Source organism: Tursiops truncatus, chromosome 19 (assembly GCF_011762595.2).
Source record: "Tursiops truncatus isolate mTurTru1 chromosome 19, mTurTru1.mat.Y, whole genome shotgun sequence".
In the NCBI taxonomy this organism is placed as follows: domain Eukaryota; kingdom Metazoa; phylum Chordata; class Mammalia; order Artiodactyla; family Delphinidae; genus Tursiops; species Tursiops truncatus.
Genome location: NC_047052.1, coordinates 46,675,757 through 46,697,359, shown reverse-complemented (window position 1 = coordinate 46,697,359; position 21,603 = coordinate 46,675,757). Strand labels below are relative to the sequence as shown.

General features: G+C 52.4%; 1 protein-coding gene and 1 long non-coding RNA gene across 4 annotated transcripts in view; one reads left to right on the top strand and one right to left on the bottom strand.

The window, feature by feature from the left end:
- Positions 1–549: 549 nt before the first annotated feature.
- Positions 550–14,233, bottom strand: CYP2S1 (cytochrome P450 family 2 subfamily S member 1). Of its 3 annotated transcripts, XM_033844659.2 has the most exons (10): positions 13,809–14,229; positions 12,411–12,576; positions 10,401–10,550; positions 9,739–9,899; positions 9,421–9,600; positions 7,332–7,514; positions 6,601–6,742; positions 4,874–5,061; positions 1,897–2,038; positions 550–1,803 (listed from the first exon to the last, which is right to left on the bottom strand). In XM_033844659.2, the coding sequence occupies exons 1-10, from the start codon at positions 13,980–13,982 to the stop codon at positions 1,622–1,624; spliced, it is 1,668 nt and encodes a 555-aa protein (XP_033700550.1). In that variant the 5' UTR covers positions 13,983–14,229; the 3' UTR covers positions 550–1,621. The 3 variants fall into 3 exon arrangements, 2 of the variants coding, with proteins under 2 accessions (XP_033700550.1, XP_033700551.1); XM_033844660.2 differs by lacking the exon at positions 7,332–7,514 and having other exon boundaries at positions 13,809–14,225; XR_004523279.2 differs by lacking the exon at positions 4,874–5,061 and having other exon boundaries at positions 1,688–1,803; positions 13,809–14,233.
- Positions 13,882–21,603, top strand: part of LOC141277152 (uncharacterized) — a 35,636-nt gene continuing 27,914 nt past the window's right edge. The window contains exon 1 of the long non-coding RNA XR_012327999.1: positions 13,882–13,990. This is a non-coding gene — a long non-coding RNA (uncharacterized lncRNA). The remainder of the gene's footprint in view (positions 13,991–21,603) is intronic.

The following is a 21,603-nucleotide window of genomic DNA, read 5'->3' as shown; positions in this document are numbered from 1 at the left end:
AGCCGAAAGTTGATGATTATCGAATGAGGCCCGGTCATGGGCCCACGGGTTCATTGTACTATTCTCTCTACTGGTGTGTGTTTGAAAACTTCCTTATTAGATAATTGACAAAGAAAAAGATACTTCTGGCTCTCTAGTGAAGAGAAGGGAGGAGGGAACGGGTGGCAGGAGAGGCCAGAGTGAGGGTAGGGTTTGTGTTTCGGTGTGTGCTTTCAGTTTGGGAGGGCGCCCAGGGTGGGAAGTGGTCACCTTCGGGTTTTCCCTAACTGAGGCCCCCAACTCTCCTACCCGCAAGCCTCCCACCCCCTGCCCTAGCCCTGCAGTTCTGCCCACCCCCCAACATCAGCTTCACCGGAAGTGAGGCCCAGGACAGCTCCCCCCGCCCCGCACGCCCCCCCCTCCCCGTCCTGCCACCTCCACATCTGCTACTGATGTCAACAGCCAGGGTAGGCGGGGGCCATGTTTTTCGGTTCCCGCCTAGCCTCCAGGGAGGGGTGGACCCCCTCCATCCCCACTCCTTACTCACAATGATGGACACTGTCACACACATACTAGGCCCTGCCCTGGGCCAGAGACAAACTTTTATTGCAAAACGGGGACCTTCGAGTCACAAGGACGTCAGACCTGGCCTCTTCCCTGCAACGGGGAGTTGGAATCTGGCTCCATCCACTGGGTCTAACTGGAGGCGGGTGGGGGGAGCAGGGGAGGTTTTCAACATGGTTATATAAGCTGGCGTGTGTGTGTGTGTGTGCGTGTGCGTGTGCATGTGTGTGTGTGTGGTGTGTTCCCCTGATCTGAGTTTCCACGTATGTCCAAGTTTACTTTGTCCCCAGGTTTGTGCACAATTGCACACTGGGGTGTGTCTGTATTTGGGAGCATTTGGGGGATCAGGCTGCCTGGAAAGGGGTGCCCTTGAGGGCTGAAGGTGCGGAGGAGGCCAGGGCTGGGCCTCCGCAGGAGTCGTATATCTTAGCGGGAAGATACCCCGGAGGCGGGCGGGTGTCCCACATGGGCTGGCTGTGTGGTTCAGTGGTTGGGGGCATGTGGATGACGACAGTCTTATGCCTGGAGAGCGGTACGGTCACCTGAGGGCTGAGGACAGAGATGGTCTTTGTGTGGTGACATGAGGTGGCATGGGGCATGTTCTCTGCTCTAGGCTCCCAGAGATGGTGGCCCTGGTAAGTCTGATGAGTTAAGAGGGCACGTGGGCTGCACACACTGTGGCTGTTTCCATGGCTTGTGAAGGCGGCAGCTGAATCCCCACGCGTGGGTTGTGGGTCCGGGGGAGCTGTGCTGTGTATGAGTTGGTGGGTTATCCGGGCATGTGGTTGTGATTCCAGATGGACTAAATTTGTCAGTAGAAAGCTGCGTGGCCGAGTTGCCTTGTGGCCCTCGTGGGTGTGTCTGGGTGTGTGGTTGCGTGGTCTGATGACCCTGTGGATGTGTAGGCTGAATATATGTGTGACCGACTCTAGAAAACAGCTACAGGTGTGCGAAGGTGGCTGCCTGTGGTGTAGGCGTGTGGCTCAGGAGACACAGCCATGTCCATGGCAACCGCCAAGGCTACTACCTCCCAAGTTTCCCTTCTTCATCTGGTCCACACGGTGGGGTGGGGTGGAGGTCAGCGGGGCCGGAATTGCAGCTGGAAGGCTTGGGGGATGTTGAAAAGGCCACTGACGGCTGGCTGGAGGCTCAGGGCACCCGGTGGGCACGGGTTCCCCAGCGAGAAGGCCTGCAGGATGGCGGTGAACAGGAGGAAGAGCTCGGTCCGAGCCAGGCCCTCCCCGAGGCAGACACGCTTACCTGGAGGGGAGACAGATGGCGCTGTGCCAACCATCCTCACACCCAGGCCTGTGGGAGGACCAGTGGGTAGACAGGGGCGGACCCAGCAGATACCTAAGGAGAAGGGCAGGAAGGCCTCGTGCTTTTTGAACTTTCCGTCTGCATCCAGGAATCGTCCTGGGTTGAACTCCTCGGGCTGTTTGAAGACCTCAGGGTCATGCAGGATGGAACCAAGGAGGGGGAAGACCTCCGTGCCCTGAGGGGAGATCATAACAAAACTACAAACATCCCTCACCCGGCAGGCCTTCGGTCCTCGAGGGCAGAGCACAAGAGTCTGGTGTGTTGGGGAAACGGGTTCACGAAACATAGCGGCATCAATGTTTATCGAGGGCTTGTTATGTGTCAGGCACTTTATTAAGCACTACATACGTATCGCCTCATATGTAACAGGTACATGTATTATACTCACACACTCACAAACGTACACACAAGCTCACTAAATCTTTTTAACAAGTCTAGGGAACAGTTAGTAATATGATCCCATTTTAAAGATGGGGGAGGGACTTCCCTGGTGGTCCAGTGGCCTAAGACTCCGCGCTCCCAATGCAGGGGACTCAGGGTTCGATCCTTGGCCGGGGAACTAGATCCCACATGCATGCCACAACTAAGAGTTCGCATGCCACAACTAAGGAGCCCTCTTGCCGCAACTAAGACCCGGCACAACCAAATAAATAAATAAATAAAATATTTAAAAAACCAAACCAACGAAAGATAATGTCTTAGAGGCTGCTTATAAGGCGGGGAAGATAACTGTCCACGGGTTAAACAGGTGCTAGGAACAGTCAGGTCTGTAACTCGGTGGTACAAATGGATTAAAGGATAGGGCTAACGCTGATGCAACAGTGTGGAATATTAAAAAAAAAAGAAAAAAGAAAAAAGATGGAGGACTTCCCTGGTGGTCCAGTGGTTAAGACTCCGTGCTCCCACTATAGGGGACATGGGTTCGATCCCTGGTCAGGGAACTAAGATCCTGCAAGTCGCGTGGTACAGCCAAAACAAACAAAAAGTGGGAAAACAGAGGCCCAGAGAACGTAAGCAACTTGCCCAAAGCAACATTTGGACGTGGCAGAGCTTGTTATTTTTATGTTTGTTTTTAAACTTTGGGGCTATGTTGTGATTCAGCTGTGGCTGTCCTAAGGCACTTGGCTAAGAGTCCAGCTTTCTGCCACTATGATCTTCTGGAGGTGAAGGGTGGGTGGATGGGGGCTGCCCGTGAAGGCTTCCCCCACCCAGGTTTGGGGAGAGGGGCAGCCCCTTCCGCTGAGATCAGAGTCCCCATGTTCCCAGGGCTGTGGTGGAGGGTGAAGGAAGGTAGGGAGTACGAGGAGAGGGCGAGGGGTCTCCTTTGTTAGGGATTCTGGCTAATGGGGCTTCGAGTTGGGAAGGTGAGTGAGGCTTCAGGAAAAGGTCAGGCTAATGTTGTTAAAATAAGAGAAAGGCAGATAGCAGTGTTTAACCACTGCTAAAGCACAGGCTCTGGGTTCAGATCCTGCCCCTACCGCTTGGAGGCTGGGAGAGCTTGCCAAGTCTTCTAACCTTTCAAGGCCTCAGTTTCCTCATTTGTAAAATGGGTGTGATAATGACGATAATGATGTGATAATGATGTAGTGCTGCTCTGAAGATTAAATAAGGTAATACATGTAAAGCATTTAGAATAATACCTGGCACAGAGCAGATCCTCGATCACAGATGCCTGTTATTGCTATGATCGTTATCAGTAGTTGCTGTAGTTGCAAGAGTCATTGCTTTAGCAATAGTCGCTGCTGTGGTGTACATAGGAGCCCCACCCCCGGCACAAAGAGTTCATTCGGTGTTTTACAAGCATCATTTCACAGATTCCTTACAATCCCAAGATGATACTATTATTACTCCCAATTTAGAAGAGGAGGGACTTCTCCGGTGGCACAGTGGTTAAGAATCCACCTGTTTGGGGCTTCCCTGGTGGCGCAGTGGTTCAGAGTCCGCCTGCCGATGCAGGCGACACGGGATCGTGCCCCGGTCCGGGAAGATCCCACATGCCGCGGAGCAGCTAAGCCCGTGCACCACAACTACTGAGTCTGCGCTCTAGAGCCCGTGAGCCACAACTACTGAGCCTGCGTGCCACAACTACTGAAGCCCGTGCGCCTAGAGCCCGGGCTCCACAACAAGAGAAGCCACCGCAATGAGAAGCCCGCGCACGGCAACAAAGTGTAGCCCGCGCTCGCCGCAACTAGAGAAAGCCTGTGTGCAACGGAGACCCAACGCAGCCAAAAATATATAAATTAATTAATTAATTTAAAAGAAAAAAAAAAAGAAGAGGAGTAGATGGAGGTTCAGAGGGTGAAGTGATTTGCCCAAGGTCTCAGCTAGAAAACAGCAGGACTGGATTCTAACTGCTATGAACTGGATTCTACAATGAAGCTCAAGGAGGGAGCAGGTTGCCCGGAAGGCACCTTCGGTTTCCAGGGAGAGGTCGCCCCCTGGTGGTGCTGGTTCTGAGTTGCTCTGGAATGAAGGGGCAGGAACTGAGAGAGAGAGAGAGAGAGAGAGAGAGAAAGAGTGTGTGTGAGAGAGAGAGTGTGTGTGTGTGTGTGTGTGTGTGTGTGTGTGCGTGTGTGTGCGTGCGTGTGTGTGTGTGTGTGTGTGTGTTGGGAAGGAGGGAGAGCCTGATCGTGTTTGCAGCCGGGTGGAGGGTGAGGGCCTCTGTCGGCCCTCAGTTCTCATATTGCTTCCCTGCCTGTCACGTTATCTGATTGTCCCCACCACGATTGGAAGGAGGTAGAATTAGGATCCATCGGACACATGGGGGAAACCGAGGCTCAGAGACAGAGTCAAAAGGCAAGAAAAATGTACACAGAAAGAAACAAAGAGAGATGCAGAGACGGGCACAGAAAAAGAAAGGAAGATGTCAGCCAGAGAGGAGAGAGAAAGAGGAAGAAGATGCAGAGACAAACTGACCAAGATTCAGAAAAAGAGACAAAGATAGCAACGGACTCAGCCCTCAGGCCCGAGACAGAGACAGCTGCTGGGCCTGGCTGACCCGCACACCCACCTGGGGCAGGGTGTACCCCCGGAAGCGGGTGGTCTTGACGAGGGCTCGGGGCACTCCCATGGGTACAAGTGCCAGCAGCCGCTGCGCCTCATGCAGAACCGCATCCGTGTAGGGGAGGCGGGCTCGGTCCCCCAGGCTTGGCACCTGGCCGGGCCCCAGCTCCCGCATCAGCTCCGCCTGCACTCGCTCTGCGCCCAAGAAGAGGAGAGTTGGAGGTCAAAGGTGGGGCGGGGCCCTACGATCCTCCCCTCCGACGCCCCATCTTCTTTATTTTTTAAGGTTTATTTATTTATTTATTTGGCCGTGCCACACGGATCTTAGTTCCCCAAGCAGGGATTGAACCCGGGCCCTCGGCAGTGAAAGTGCGGAGTCCCAGCCACTGGACCGCCAGGGAGTTCCCAGACGCTCCATCTTCCTGAGCAGCTGTGGTTAGGGGTGAGGCTGGCGGGCAGGGAGGAAGAGTCCTCCAGCCCTCTGCAGACCGGGTCCCACACATCCCGTGTGGTGGGCATCACATCTCTCCTCTTTTTTTTTTTTTAATGGTACGCGGGCCTCTCACTATTGCGGCCTCTCCTGTTGCGGAGCACAGGCTCCGGATGCGCAGGCCCAGCGGCCATGGCTCATGGGCCCAGCCGCTCCATGGCATGTGGGATCTTCCCGGACCGGGGCACGAACCCGTGTCCCCTGCATCGGCAGGCGGACTCTCAACCACTGCGCCACCAGGGAAGCCCACATCTCTCCTCTTTCAATTCCCATAGCAATCCTGTGAGGTGGGGGAACATAATCTAGCCCCATGTCCCAGATAAGGACAGAGGCCTAGTGAGCTGAAATAGCAGCTGACTCCTTGATTCCACAAAGGCACCCAGGTCCCATCTTCCAGGTCAGCCCACCCCACTGGCTCGACAGCACTGGACGCAGCTGCGTGACCCTGAAATGCTGGAGTTCCTTGGGGCACATTCCCAGCCCTGCCTCACCCACTTACCCTCCCTCACTAACACAGCTTCAGGTCTCGCCTGTGCCCTGATAACCCCAATTTGTTTCTTATCTCCAGTCCTGATGCAGGTGTCTCGTGGCCTTCTGGATGTCCCCCCCAGTGGTTCCAGGTCCCTCACACTCAAATTGTCCCCAAATGGCTTCAGCATCTCCCCTGAAATAGCTCCTTATCCCTTCTGTCCCCATCTCAGGATGGCCTCATGGTCCCCCGGTCCCCTGGCCAGAGCCCCGGGTCTGTCCCTGGATGCCTCCCTCCCTTGTCATTCTCCACCACCTGCCTACTTGGACCCCTCTCTCCTCCCCACAGCTTGGCCCAGCCCTGTTTGTTCTCTCCGGCCTAGGTCCCTACCTTGTCCTCTGCCCTGGGCTCCTGGCATCCTCTTTCAGACCCTACAACTTACCTCTTCATGACAGACCAAAGGATTTTTCTAAAATGCTCATTTGTCCCTGCCCTCCCCTGCTCAACGACCTTCCATGGCTCCCCACGGCTCAGGATTAGGTGCACAATGTACCACCAAGGCGGCAAGGCCGGAGACGCCTCCTGCCTCATTTCTCATTTTACTAGACCTCTCACTGCAGCCGGCAGTCCGCACGCTTCTTGCTTTTCAGACGCACTGGATGCCCGCTCATTCTCGCCTCCAGGCTCTGGCTCAGGCTGTCCACTCCCCTAAACATCCTTCCTCTCGAGCCCTCCCTCCTGTTCCCAGGGCCTGGCTGGTAGAGAAGCTTCCTACCTTGGACCTGAGGATATTTCAGCAGGAGCAGGAGAGTGTAGCGAATCGTGTTGCTGACTGTCACCGTCCCGGCGAACAACAGATAAATGACCGTCATCAGCAAGTTCTTGTCCGTGAATTCTGTGTTAGGGTCTTGCTTCTCCTGGGGGAAACCAGGCAGAGGGGCTCAGAGAACACAGGCTGCTGGGAGTAGAGACCCAGCACAGCCAGGTTTGGGGGTGCAGCACAGCAAGTTATAACTTTGTCAGGGAGTTTAAATAAATGTGTGAGAAAGTTGGGAAGTGGGCTTTTGATATTAGTTCTCTCGGGGTGAAATGTTTTAAAAATAAAAGAGAGGGGCTTCCCTGGTGGCGCAGTGGTTGAGAGTCCGCCTGCCGATGCAGGGGACACGGGTTCGTGCCCCGGTCTGGGAAGATCCCACATGCCGTGGAGCGGCTGGGCCCGTGAGCCATGGCCGCTGAGCCTGCGCGTCCAGAGCCTGTGCTCCGCAGCGGGAGAGGCCACGACAGTGAGAGGCCCGCGTACCGCAAAACAAAAACAAAAACAAAACAAAACAAAAAATAAAAATGAAAGAGAGTGGCCATTATAAAACGAACAAACAAACAGAAAATGACAAGTGTTGGTGGAGACACGGAGAAACCGGAACCCCTGTCACCAAGGGGGTATATAAAAGGGTGCAGCTGTTACGGCAAGTGGTACAGCGATTCCTCAAAAAAGTAAAATAGATTTACCATGTGATCCAGCAGTTCCACTTCTGGGGATTTATCCAGAAGCGTAGAAAGCAGGATCTTGAAGAACATTTGTACACCTATGTTCATAGCAGCATTATTCATAATAGCCAAAATGTGAAAGCAACCCCAGGTGTCCACTGATAGATGAATGCGCCATATCCACCCAGTGGAAAATGATTCAGCCTTAAAAAGGAGGGAAATCTTGTCACACGCTGCAGTGTGAATGAAACTTGACCACATTATGCTAAGTGAGATAAGCCACAGAAGGACAAATACTGTGTGATCCCACTTATGTGAGGTCCCTAGAGTAGGCAAATTCATGGATTAAGGAAGTAGGAGGGTGGGGGCTGAGGGCTGGGGGAGGGAAGGATGGGGATCTGTTGTTTAATGGGTATAGAATTTCAGTTTTGCAAGTTGAAAGTGTTCTGGACATGGATGGTGGTCATGTGAATATCTAACACCACTGAACTAGACACTTGAAAATGGCTAAGTTGGTAAATTTTGTGTTATGTGTATTTTACTATAATTAAATTAAAAAAAAATTTTTTTTTGGCCATGCCACACGGCTTGTGGGATCCTAGCTTCCTGACCAGGGATCGAACCCGGGCCTCCTGCAGTGGAAGTACGGAGTCCTAACCACTGGACCGCCAGGGAATTCCCATTCCCTTTCATTTCTTTTTTTTTTTTTTTTTTTTTTTTTTTTTGCGGTATGCGGGCCTCTCACTGTTGTGGCCTCTCCCGTTGCGGAGCACAGGCTCTGGACGCGCAGGCTCAGTGGCCATGGCTCACGGGCCCAGTCACTCCGTCATTTCTTTTTTTTTTTTTTTTTTTCGTCATTTCTTAAATTAAAAAGATTTAATTATATTTGAGATTAACAGATACACACTACTATATATAAAATAGATAAACAAGAACCTACTGTATAGCACAGGGAACTATATTTAATGTCTTACAATAACCTATAATTGAAAAGAATCTGAAAAAGAATATATATATGATTCAGTTTCATATATATATATATATATATATATATATATATATATATAACCGAATTACTCTGCTGTATATTTGAAACATTATAAATCAACTATACTTCAGTAAAAAAAAATAAAAATTAAAAAAATTCAGGGGACTTCCCTGGTGGCACAGTGGTTAAGAATCCGCCTGCCAATGCAGGGGACACGGGTTCGAGCCTTGGTCCGGGAAGATCCCACGTGCCATGGAGCAACTAAGCCCATGCGCCACAACTACTGAGCCTGCTCTCTAGAGCCCGCGAGCCACAACTACTGAGCCCGTGTGCCACAATTAATGAAGCCCACGCGCCTAGAGCCTGTGCTCCACAAGAGAAGCCCCCGCAATGAGAAGCCAAAGCACCGCAATGAAGAGTAGCCTCCACTCGCTGCAACTAGAGAAAGCCCACGCGCAGCAACGAAGACCCAACGCAGCCAAAAATAAATAAATAAAAATAAATAAATGTATAAAAAAAAAATTCGGGAATTCTCTGGCTGTCCAGTGGTAGGTCTCTGTGCTTTCACTGCCGAGGGCCCAGGTTCAATCTCTGGTTGGGAACTGAGATCCCACAAGCCACATGGTAGCCCCCCCCCCAAAAAAAGGGCCACAGAGTTAAGAAAAAAAATCTCTCTCTCCGTGAACATTTATTCAAAGGATGTGGCCCTGAATATCTCCCATAATTGCAAAGTATGTACAATTCAAAACGAGTTATTTCCACAGGGATCATCTTAATTCTAATTTTCTCATATGATAATTGTTCTCACATAACTAATAAAGCGAACTTTATTAGTCTAATTAGACAGTGCAAGGTTTCATAAGTAAATGATTGTAATTCATAGGAACTTTCCTGGGTGGGTTGGGGGAAGTCATGGTGGGGATTGCCGGTGGCAGGTCACTGGGCATGAGGCCTGGGCGGGGGGCTGAGGTTGGAGGGAGGAGAAAAAGGAGAGATGCAAGTGACTCAGACACACATTCACAGAGCGACGTGCAGAGAGAAAGAAGGAGGGTGACAGAGTGCCCCAGCTATACCTGGGTGTAGGGGCTGGCCAGGAGGCCCCCAACCCTAAGCTTCTCCCACCTTTGCCATCTTCAGCAAGAAGGCATCCACCACGTCGCGTGCAGGGCCTGAGGCGTCCAGGGTCCTCTGGTGCCGCTGTATCTGCTGGGTGGCGAAGGCAGCCACAGTGCACACTTGGCCGAGGAGCTGTGTGTAGGGGCCCGGGAGGTGCTGCAGGAGCCGTGAGAACATCTCGTAGGTCTGCCGGGGGACGGGCAGCCGTTTTCACAGGGGCCTGGCCTTGCACCAGGGCAGAGGGGTGGGTGGACAGGGCGCTCTGGGGTTACCTGAAAGAGGTGGGCAGGAGCCTTTGGAGAGAGAGGGATCCCACCCCCTTACCTGGGCCCACGGGGAGCTGACCCCCACGACGATGCCACTAGCTGCCTGGACCAACGCCTGGAACTCCTTGTCATCATAGGGGAAGCGGAGGCGGAAGACGAGGGAGCAGATGATGTTGGAGGTGGCCTGGGCCAGCAGCAGTGAGGGGTCAAAAGGCCATCCTGGGGAGGAGGGGACAGGGAGGGGGGTTGTGATGGAGATGGGCAGAGGGGCGCTGACGTAGGGCGGAGCCTGTCCACGAAGATGGAGTGGGGGCCAGACCCGAAAGGAAAGAGACAGGCAGAAAGAGTGAGACAGAGACAGACAGGGAAAGAGAGAGTTAGACACGGAGAGAGACAGAGAAAGACAGAGGCAGACTTACAGGAGAGAAAAACAGAAAAATAGGGACTTCCGTGGTGGTCCAGTGGTTAAGACTCCGCACTTCCAATGCAGGGGGCGCGGGTTTGATCCCTGGTGGGGGAACTAAGATCCCACATGCTGCACAGTCAAAAAAAAAAAAGAGGAGAGGCAGGAAGAGTGACGTGACAGTACGAGGGACACAGAGACCCTCAGGGAGACAGCAGGATAGAGGCAGAAGGTGGAGGAGGAGAGAGTTGGAATGATTGGAGTCCCCAGCCCAGTCCGAGAGGGAAGGCCCTACCACACTCGGGCACCCTGCTGACCTTTGGTCCTCCGGAGCGCCTCCACCAGACACTGGGCCTCCGCCTGGATCAGCTCCTCACCTTCTCGTTTCCCCATGCCCAAGTCCCGCAGGGCCAGCGTGGTGAACTTCCTCAGCTGCCTCCACCGCTCCCCATTAGAGAAGAAAACCCCTGCACAGAAGGCTAGACTCAAGGAGGGACCAGCCCTCCCCTGTTCCCCAGGATTCCTCCCTTCCTCCCAGTGAGGTGCCCTGTCCTGAGTCCACGTGAGCCTAGCGCAAGAAGGAGGGCCCACGAGGTGCTCAATAATTGCCTAACCTTGCATCGGAGGGTGACCTCCTCCTGAGGAGTTGGTATCTGGGATTATCCAGGCTCCTTGTGTTCTGTGATTCACCAGCGTGAGTGAAGATTTCTTCCTTCCCGCTGGCTATCCATCTTTTTATTCCTCTATTCACCCACCCATCCATTTACCATTCCTCCCTCTTTCCTCTTTCTCCCTCCCTCCCACCCTTCTATCCATCCATCCATCCATCGATACCAACATTTATGGAGTATTATTGGGTCCCATGCCCCATGCCAACTGGAGGTTGAAAAGGGAGGGAGGAGGATGGAATTGCACTGTTTTCCTCCTTATCCAAGAGGCCCGGACAGTCCCTTCCCTGGTCTGAGCTGTTTCTACTTGTAGAATGCCAGTCTATAACGGCCTTCTGGGCGCCTCCTCCTGGATGTCCCCTGCCCACCCATCCCTCCACTGTGTCCCAAACTGGCCTCAGCATCTCTCTTTCTCATCAACATCCCATCCCCTGGCTAGAGCCCTGCATTCCTCTCCCAACCACCTCCCCTCCCCCACTCAACAGCCCCAGCCCTGGTCCAGCCCAGTCCCCTTGCTGGGCTCCCACACAGCAACCAGAGGACCTTTCTAACTCTGACTCTACCCTTTCCCAGAAAAACCCAAAGTCCAGACTCTGGCTTGACTCGGGCTCTGCGCGATCAGGCTCTGAAGACGTCTCCAGCTTTGCTGCTAATTCAATTGCACTGGGCTTTTCTCACTTCCTCAAAAGTGCCAGGATGCCCCCTCTAGGCCTTTGCCCCGGCTGTTCCCTCTTCCTGGATCACTCACCTCTTCATCCTCACTGAACTGACTGCACTCAGCCTCCAGGTCTCAGTTCAAATGTCACCTCCGCCAGGAAGCCTTCTCTGATTCCTCCCATTCTCCTCTCCAAATCCCTCTGCCCCTCTAGCCAGTAAAGGTCCCCTGTGTCCTGCTCTTAAGGCTGTACCTCTCACTTTAGAAATCTAGTCTCTCCCTCCACTGTCTTATTGCAAAGCCCACATGTCCCACAGTAAGACACGTCACCACATCTGTCACCTCTGTGTCCCCAGTACCAAGCCAGGTGTAATGAAAATTTGTCAGCTGATGAGTGAATGCTTCTTCCCTCGCCTCCATGCTTTTGTACGTGCTGGTCTCTCTGCCTGGAACACCCTTCCCACTCATCCTATGAGTCTCAGCTCAGACACCCCGTCTTTTAGGAAGACGTCCTGGACAACCTCCACCCGACAGGCTGGGCCAGGCGCCTCCTCCAATTCCTCTCTGGACTGTCACTGTCTAGTGACAGGTCTGTTTCTTCCTGGCCCATGCGCTCTGGGAGCAGGACTGAGGCTGTTTATTCAAGGCTGTGTTCCCTGGAGCGCCCAGCACCGGCTTCCAGCTTTCAGTCTTAACAGAGAATAGTTTGTACATTTTGAGTGTTTGCCCACTGATTCCCAGTGCCTCACATGCTCTCCCTCTTCCTCCCAGCCCTGGGGCTTCGCCTGGAACATTAATAACACTACTACAACCAGGTAACTAATGAGTGCTTACTTCGTGCTATCCTCAGTACAATCCTATGCAATAGGCACTGTCATCATCCCATTTTAGATGGGAAAAGAGAGGCCCAGAGACACTGAACTGCATGGAAGGTCACGTACGAGTAAGTGGTGGCAGGTTCTGAGTGAAGGACCCGGCAGGCTCCAGCTCCCCTTTTGACTCACCATGGCCATCAAAGGTTCCGTCCAGTGTTGCCACCGAACCCCGTCCGCTGAACGCCTCGGCCTGACCTCTCAGGGCCTCCTGCACAGCCTCACGCCCAACCAGGACCACCACGCGCCGCCAGGGTCCCAGGTACACAGTGAACACTGGTCCATACTTCTTACTCAGCTGGGAGCAGGGACCGAGAAGGGGTGAGTGACGTGGGGAAGTCTACTGCCTTTTAAAGTCTCGGGTCCATCCTGGCCCCTGTCGCTGGATGAGACACCTAAGAGAAGCCCTTCCTGCCTCGCCCCAAACTGAAGCAGTCCCTTTGGAAGATTCAGTTCTTGTTTTGCACCAAGCTCCCAGCATGTCACCCCCCTCCCCCACAAGAGTCCTCCTTCCTCAAACTCCCTTACCCAACACACTCTCTGGTCCCCATTCCCTTACCCCCTGCAGAGCCCTAACTTCTGACACTGGGACAACCCAGAACCCACCCCTGCTCCCACAGCACAGACCTATAGCAGCAAAAATGGGCAGCTGCAGCTGTGGACTCCCATAATCCCTCATCTCCCCATCCCCGAAAAAAAAAAAAAAAACCCAACTACCCCTTTCAACCACTGCTAAACCCTCAAATGCTGGAGCAGTTACCACGGAGCACTCGTGCCATGCTCGCTACCCCCTCCTTGCAATGTCTGGAAGACACCGGAATGGGGAACCTCTGGCCTCTTTACACTACCCCCCCGCCCCCACCCCCACCCCCCGCCAAAAGTTTGGAGACTGCCTCAGCCTCCTGTCTCTCTCTCCTTCCTTTCTCTGTCCCACGAACTTCCAGCTCCCTCCCTCCCAGCTGAGCTCCGCCTATCCCCCCCTCCCCCAGCCCCCCAGCCCCATCGGTCTCCGCAGACAAATTCCTGGAATCCTCCAGCCTCTGCCTCCAACTCCCCCGGGGACACCCTCTCTTTTTTATTCTCTGCCCCCTCCTCAGGATACTCACGTGTATCTCCCCTCTACCTCTCCCTCTGGGTCAAGCCACCACCATCACACCATCAGTTTCTCTTCCGCTTGACGACTCGTCTCTCTCACCTTTGGTTCCCTGCCCCCCTCCCCCCTCCCAACCTTCCCAGGATTCTGCCAGTCTCTCTAACCCGGGACCCCTGGCCCCTGGAGCCTGCTTTCCAGCTCTCACGCCGTCTCCAGGATTCGGGGGGCAGGATTCTGCTCCTCCTAGCCCGGGTGCCCCACCCCCTCTCCCTGCGACTCCCCCAACTCCCTCAGCTCTGCCCTGGGACCCTTCAACCGCATCCCCTAGGATACCTAAGGGCCTCGCTGCGTAGTTCGTCTTCCTGGGGTCCCCTCCCTCTCCTGGCCCTGGTACCCTCCCACCCCCTCCTAGCCAGGGCGTCGGCGCGCCCCCTCACCCGTAAGAGCCCCAAGTACAGCGCCCCAGGCCGGAGCTGCAGGAGGTTCCCCAGCAGCGGCAGCGGCGTGGGCCCAGGGGGCAGGTGGCCTCGCATCCGGGTCCCGGGCAGCGCCAGCGCCAGCAGCAGCAGCGCCAGCAGCAGCAGCAGCGCCCAGGTGCCCGCCGCCTCCATCTCGGCAGGTAGGCTGCTTCTCGGGCTCCCAGACGCTCCACGCGGCTGGGCCAGTTGGGGGCGGGTGCCGGGCGGCTCCTTCCCCGAAGAAATCTGGCGGAGGGAGGCGGGGCAGCTAGCCTTTCCCCCTGCCTCCGGGCAGGATTGTCTCCCCGCCGCCGGATTTCTTTCTCCCAGACCACCGCCGCCGCCTGGTGTCCAGGACACACTCGAACGCTAGTCTCCCTGGTCACCCAGGTTCGAGGGGGCGGAGACAGCTCTTTGCGCCACAGGTAGGGCGTGGGCAGGCGGGGAGATCCTAGAAACCAGAGACTTTGGCCGCCACCAGGAGGCCACACCCCGTGCCTGGCGGTGACCCCGCACCGCCCTCCCCGACTCCTACCTCCCTCCTCACTGTTATCCGGTGTGCATTCGCGTGTGCGTGCGTGTGTGGGGTCTTTAAGCCAATTGCCTCCAACACCTTACATCTTCACCACGAACTAGGAGGGACGTGACCTTGAACCATACATAAAATAGCTAACCCACAAGGACTTACTGTACAGCCCAGGGAACTATACTTGATAGCCTGTAATAACCTGTAATGGAAAAGAACCTGAAAAGGAATATATATCTGGGACTTCCCTGCTGGCGCAGTGGTTAAGAATCCGCCTGCCAATGCAGGGGACACAGTTGGAGCCCTGGTGTGGGAAGATCCCACATGCCACGGAGCAACAAAGCCCGTGGGCCACCCGGCGCTCTGGGGCCCACGAGCCGCAACTACTGAGCCCGCGTGCCACAACTGCTGAAGCCCGCCCGCCTATAGCCCGTACTCCGCAACAAGAGAAGCCACCGCAATGAGAAGCCCGCGCACCACAACGAAGAGTAGCTCCCGCTCGCCACAACTAAGGAAAGCCCCGGCACAGCAATGAAGACCCAGCGCAGCCAAAAATAAATCAATTTTAAAAAAGAACATATATATGTATGTATAGCTGACTCACTGTGCTGTACCTGAAACTAACACGACATACTAACACGACATCGTAAATCAACCATACTTCAATAACAATTAATTAATTAACAAACAGAAAACCAATAAAGGATCTGAGGTTCAGAGTCTTAGGCCACACAGCTAACAAAGCGGCACAGTTGGGGTTTGAATTCAGACCGGTCTGAATGATTGACTAAATCATTCATTCACTTAGCAGTATAGTATAGTGGTTAGAAACATGATGTCTGAAGCCAGACCACTTGAGTTCACAGCCTAGCTTCTCTGTTAATTCTTCTTTAAGAATGGGGATCTGTTTCAGAATTAAATAGTTATGTGTGGGAATTCCTTGGCTGTCCAGTTGTTAGGACTCCGGGCTCTAACTGCCGAGGACCCGGGTTCAATCCCTGGTCCGGGAATTAAAATCCCACAAGCCGTGAGGCCAAAAAAAAGCTAGGTACGTGTGTACATAACTTAAAACAGGGCCAGGTGCATATATAACAAGCATTAAATAAATGCAAAGCTAATATTCTTCCAATTAATTGTTATTGAGGTCTAGTTGTAATAGAGAGAAGGACCTTGCCCTCTCAGAGCACTTGTCCCCATGCAAATGAACTTGTAAACTAAGATAATTTCAGGAAGTGCAAAGGCCTGCCAGGGGAGTGGGCTTGTTGAGGCAGAAGATGGTTACAATGTCAGATCCATGCTGTAGCCCCAGCATCTAGAGCAGTGCCTGGCACACAGTAGATGCTCAATAAATATCTGTTGCCTCAAAGATTGAATGCAGGCGATGATGCTATTGAGGTCAGCAGGGACGTTGTGGAAAAGATTTGGCATTTTATTTCTAGTGCAAAGGGAAGCAGTTGAAGGGTTTCTAGCAGGAAGTTACTTGGTTTGCTTTGCATTTTCATTTAACATTTTATTAGGAAACCTTTAAAACATACCAGACACCTATATATTCACCATCTAGCTTCCACCAATAACATTTGAACTATCCTTGCTTTGTTATGTATCTATTAATCTTGTCTCAATTCATCTTTTTTTTTTTTTTTTTGATGTGTTTCAAAGACAGTTGCAGGGCTCTCCTGGTGGGGCAGTGGTTAAGAATTTGCCTGCCAATGCAGGGGACACGGGTTCGAGCCCTGATCCAGGAAGATCCCACGTGCTGCGGAGTGGCTGGGCCCGCGCGCCACAACTACTGAGCCTGCCAGTATAGAGCCCGTGCTCTGCAACAAGGGAAGCCACCGCAATGAGAAGCCCGCACACTGCAACAAAGGGTAGCCCCCGCTCACCGCAACTAGAGAGAGCCCATGCACAGCAACGAAGACCCAGCGCAGCCAAAAAAAACCTAAAAATAAACACAGATAGTTGCAGACACCAGTACCCTTCACTCCTAAACACATCAGCATGCATATCATTTGCTAGAGTTAACATTGGTGTACAGGTCATTCCTTGCCACCTCCCGGGTAAATTTACACACGATGAAATGCACAAATTTCGACACATAGGTACATTCTCCGTGTGACCCAAACTCCTATAAGGATACAGAGAGTTACCATCATCCCAGAAACCTCCCTCCTGACCTCTCCCGTCAATTCCCCCACTCCCACCACTGTACTGATCAATGCCGCCCCGCCCCCCACCAAAGATTCTGGACTGGGTGAGGACCTGGGTGACTTTTAATTTATTTATTTTATTAATATTTTGGCCATGCTGTGTGGCTTGTGGGATCTTAGTTCCTAGACCAGGGATCAAACCTGGGCCCTGGCAGTGAAAGTGCGGAGTCCTAACCACTGGACTGCCAGGGAATTCTGGGTGACTTTAAATTTAGCCTCCTATGATGGATTTTTTTTTAAGATTAAAAAATTTATTTATTTATTTGGCTGCATTGGGTCTTCGTTGCTGTGCGCGGGCTTTCTCTAGTTGTGGCGAGTGGGGGCTACTCTTCGTTGTGGTGCACGGGCTTCTCCTTGCGGTGGCTTCTCTTGTTGTGGAGCATGGGCTCTAGGCACGTGGGCTTCAGTAGTCGCAGCATGCAGGCTCAGTAGTTGTGGCACATGGGCTTTGGAATGCAGGATCAATGGTTGTGGCCGACGGGCTTAGTTGCTCCGCAGCATGTGGGATCTTCCCGGACCAGGGCTTGAACCCACGTGCCCTGCATTGGCAGGCAGATTCTTATCCACCTGTTTTCCCCGGGCGCCACCAGGGAAGTCTTATGATGGATTTTTTAAGACCGCTCTGGGGGCTGCCAACCCCAGGGTTCCAGCAGGCTGAGTGGTGGGTGTGTTCTGGAAATTGTTGGGCGTTTATTTTGCTTGAGATCCTCCTAACCTTACAGTTCCAGAACCTGACTTGCTATCTGGGGAGGAGCCATGGCCATCTGCTCTCTGGCCTATGCCTTCCCGCTAATGTTCTTTTCCCAGCTCTGCTTATCTTAGTTTCTTTGCCTTCCCTCCTGCAAATCTACCCCACCCAGCACCCAGAACTGGGCAAAGGGGAAGTTTCAGTTGAGTCTTGCTTCCTTCCTGCTACCCTGGGCTTAGAGCTTCCCCAGATTCCAAGAGCATCCTTGGCTGTGAGTAACATGAGGGACTTGACTATGTCACAGACCACAGGCAGCAATGTTGTTTGGTCTTCTACTGCTGTCCCCCATCCCATCCCTTATCCCATCTCTCATCCATCCCCTCATCCACCCCCTCATATAACCTCTCACTCACCACTTCATCCCATGCTCTTGAAACCAAATCCCCCTAAAACCACATTCCCCTGCTGAGTTTATGATTAACTTCTCTATCCAAAACTGTATTCCCTTTCTTGTCCCAGCCCTGTTCCCCTCAGCAGGAGGGAGCAGGATCCTGTGGGGCCTTCTTGGGTACAAAAACCCTTTTGTGTCCCCATTTTCTTGTTTTTAGAAAAAGGCTTTTGTCTCCTAGGCCTTCTCTGAGTTCCAAAGAACAGACTTATACAGTTACTAATTAGGGAAGTGAGGGAATGCAGAAGCAAAGGAGGAGCAGTTGAGCAAGAAAAGTAACGATGGCTTAAACAATGGTTCATTGGTTTCACTGATAAAACAGAGCCCTAATTCCTCCTCAGCTGGTATACACAGCAATCTAATACAATCTTTGAGCTGTTCTGCAGAAACTAAGATCCTCCACCCCACCCAGGTGGAGGATGGTGACTACATGGACCACAAGCAAGTAGATCCCAGATTGGTTGGAACCACAAGGGTGACGATTAAGATTCCTGAAACATCATCCTGTTACCTCCCCATCAACCAATCAGAAGAAAGTCCACAAACTGCAACCTCACCCAAATGTTACCTTTAAAAAGCCTTCCCTGAACGTCATTGGGAAGTTTGGGTCTTTTGAGCATGAGCTGCCCATTCTCCCTGCTTGGCACCCTACAATAAATGCTATACTTTCCTTCACCACAACCTGGTATCAGTAGACTGGCTTTGTTACATGGTGGGCGAGTGAACCCAAGTTGGGTTCAGTAACACTCTCACCCCATCCTCTCTTTTCCTGATACCTTCTATGTATCATACTGTAGTGGGGGAGGGGAGTTAAAAAAAAAGTAAGGCACTGCCCCCATAAATTCACATCAGGAAGGCAGCCATAGGCTGAGAAAAATAAAATTGCAGGTCTTTCCTGTGAAGATTCTTGCTCCCTCCCCTCCATTTACAAGTGTATCTGATTATTATCTGGTTCCACCTACCCTCCCTTTCTGTTTTAGAAATAATTATTTCAAATACAGAGACAGGACAGGTTTTGAGGAATTGTCATAATTAGTTGTGTCTGCACACTTATCTTTATTATATCTTAACACTTATTACCATTTATTTCTTTAGAGGAAGAAAATATTCCGGACTGAGTTGGGGTCTCCTGTGTCCCCTCCCAGATGTCATATTCCTCCCCCCGCCCCGCCCCACTCCCTCCCTTCCCCAGGGAAGCCACTCTCTTACTGTTAATATTCTGACATATCTTTTTATTCTTTTACTACGTATGTGTGCATCCAACACAATTTTGGGGAAAGTATTCTTTTGCAGGTTTAAGAACTTGATACACAAGGCGGCACATAGCATACACATATCTTTTTGCAACTGGCCTTTTTTCTTGGTTTTCGGGATCAGTCATATCCAGCACATGCAGCTCTGGTTCATTTGTTTCAACTTCTGGGAGGTATTTCGTGGAATGGCTCTGACACAATGTTTCCATTTCTCTTACAGAAAGCACCCGTATCTTTCTCTTGGTTAAGAATTTCCTCATTTCAAATGCCTGAGTCATGGGGGTCTGGTTTCTTCTGCCTGCAACATTTGGTTTCAGTCTGCCCCCTCCTATCTTCCCTTTGGGTCCAACCTAGTTTCCTCCTAGAGCTCCTGGCATCCAGGCCTGCAGACTCCCATCCACCTTCCACTTGAAGCCAGAGGGTCTTTAAATTGTCCATCTTTGATCATTTCTGATGCTGGTTGTGCCCCAAGCCCAGAGCTGTACAGCATCCAGGGCAGGGACAGGGTCCATCTTCCTCACCCTGCAACACCTGGCCAGTAAGACACAGATGTTAAGTGGGATGGAAGTGTACAGTCTCAGCATCTGACTTTGGAATTCTCTTAGGGGAAGAACTGCCTTGGTTGATGAAAGTATGTGGTTTAGCCAGTTGGTGGAGGTGAGGTGGGGATGGGGGTGGTGGGGCTGTGTGAGGGGTTGGCGGGTGGGAGATTGTGGGGTGGGAGGGTGTGGAGTGGAAAGCTGAATGGTTTAGCGTTCAAAAGGAACAGGAAAAGTTTGGGGAGATGGGCTGGAGGCCCAAGTGTGAGCTTTGAAGGGCTGGAGCCTGCAGTTTGGAAACTTTTGACAACAGGAATTATCTGAATTCAAGTCTCTGCCTTGCCACTGCCGCAGCTCTCTGTGTAACTCTAGCAAGTTATTTCCACCTCTCGGTTTTCCCTATCTGTAAATCGGGCTCATAATTTACCTACCTCCCAGGGATATAGTCACCATCGAATGTGATAATGGGGCTACTCTGCTCCCTGGCCTGCACAGAACATTGTGGTGAGCCCTAAAAGCAGGGGCTGGGTTTTTGGTTCACCTCTGAATCCTTGGGCTTTAAAGCCTCAGTAAATAGCCCAGACCCCTCATCTCCCACCCCAGGCTGGGTTAAAGAATCTCCCTGGGATCCTCCTAGAAAAGGCATGAATCCTATTATCCCCTATTAATGCTTTGAGGGAGGAGCTGGTATACCATCTACATCAGATGAAGAAATTGGGGCAGAAGAAAGCCAAGGTTACCTGCTCAGGGTCACATAAATATCTGTTGCTTTGGATTGTTTCTTTCCTCTCCTACCTCAGTTCAGGAGGACTGTTTTGCTCCAACCCTACCCGGCAACTTGCCTGTGACAGAGTGGTTGCTCTGGGCTGTGATGAAGAAATGAAGGAGTGGGACTTCCCTGTCAGTCCAGTGGTTAAGACTCCACACTTCCATTGAAGGGGGCAAGGGTTCCATCCCTGGCTGGGGAACTAAGATCCCGCATGCTGCTCAGTGGGGCCAAAAAAAATAAAAAAGTGTTTAAGAAATGAAGGAGTGAGCCCCACTATGATGCCCACCCTTCCATATCCTGGTAGGACCCCGGAAGGGCCTCACCCCCATTCGCTCCCACGCTCCAACCCTCCAGCTCCCTCCGTGGCTCACACGCGACTTCCACCTGGGGGCGCCCTCCGCCCCACGGGTCACTGGACTTCAGCCTTGAGGGGTAGAGAAGGGAGATGACCAGAGAGGGGGAGAAAACCTTAGACTGGAGGGAGCGAGAACCTGAGAGGGACGGAGGATAAACTTCCCCCTCCCTTCCCTCCTTCTCCTTTTCCACCTGCCAAGTGTGGCCACCTGGGTTCAAATCCTGCGCTGACCTCGAGAAGCTGTGTGACCTTGGTCAGGCGAGTTACTAACCTCCCTCTATCACAGTTTCTCATCCGTAAAATGGGGACGTTATATCAGCATACCTTCCCGGAAGGATTAAAGACATCGCATGACTAATGGCAAATCCTGGCGGGCCGTGTGAGTGCTACAGTTCACTGCTGTGTCATTCTGGGTGTACGTAATGTGTCAGACGTGGCGCTCTGATCTCACAGCAGCCCAAAGTCAGTGCCATTGTCTCCATGATCGTTTTCCATAGAAATTCAGTGACACAAGTAGTAGATGATTATGAGCTCATTAAAAATCTCAAAGACTAGGGGTTCCCCGGCAGTCCAGTGGTTAGGACCCCGTGCTTTCACTGTGGAAGGCGCGGGTTTGATCCCTGGTTGGGGAAAAAGGATCCCGCAAGTGATGTGGCCAAAAAAGAAAAAAGAAAAATCTCAAAGGCTGCACGAAAAGAATCCCTTCAACTCCTCACACCCTGGACCTGCCCATTTCAGCCCCCAGGCCCAGCCCTCAATCTGGGGGAACACCTAAGTTTTCTCATGTTCTCAGTTCTGCTGCCCGAACAGGTCTGGACTGGTTCCATTATTTTCTATCTTTTTGCCAAAGGAGACCCACCCTTGGACAGCTGACAGAAGGCCCTGCCCAGGGTCAGGAGGTCACTGGCTCCTGGTGTCACTTTGGGAATGTCACATTCCCCCTTTGTCTCCAAATCTAAAGTAAATTCCACCTGCATTTAAATCTGTGT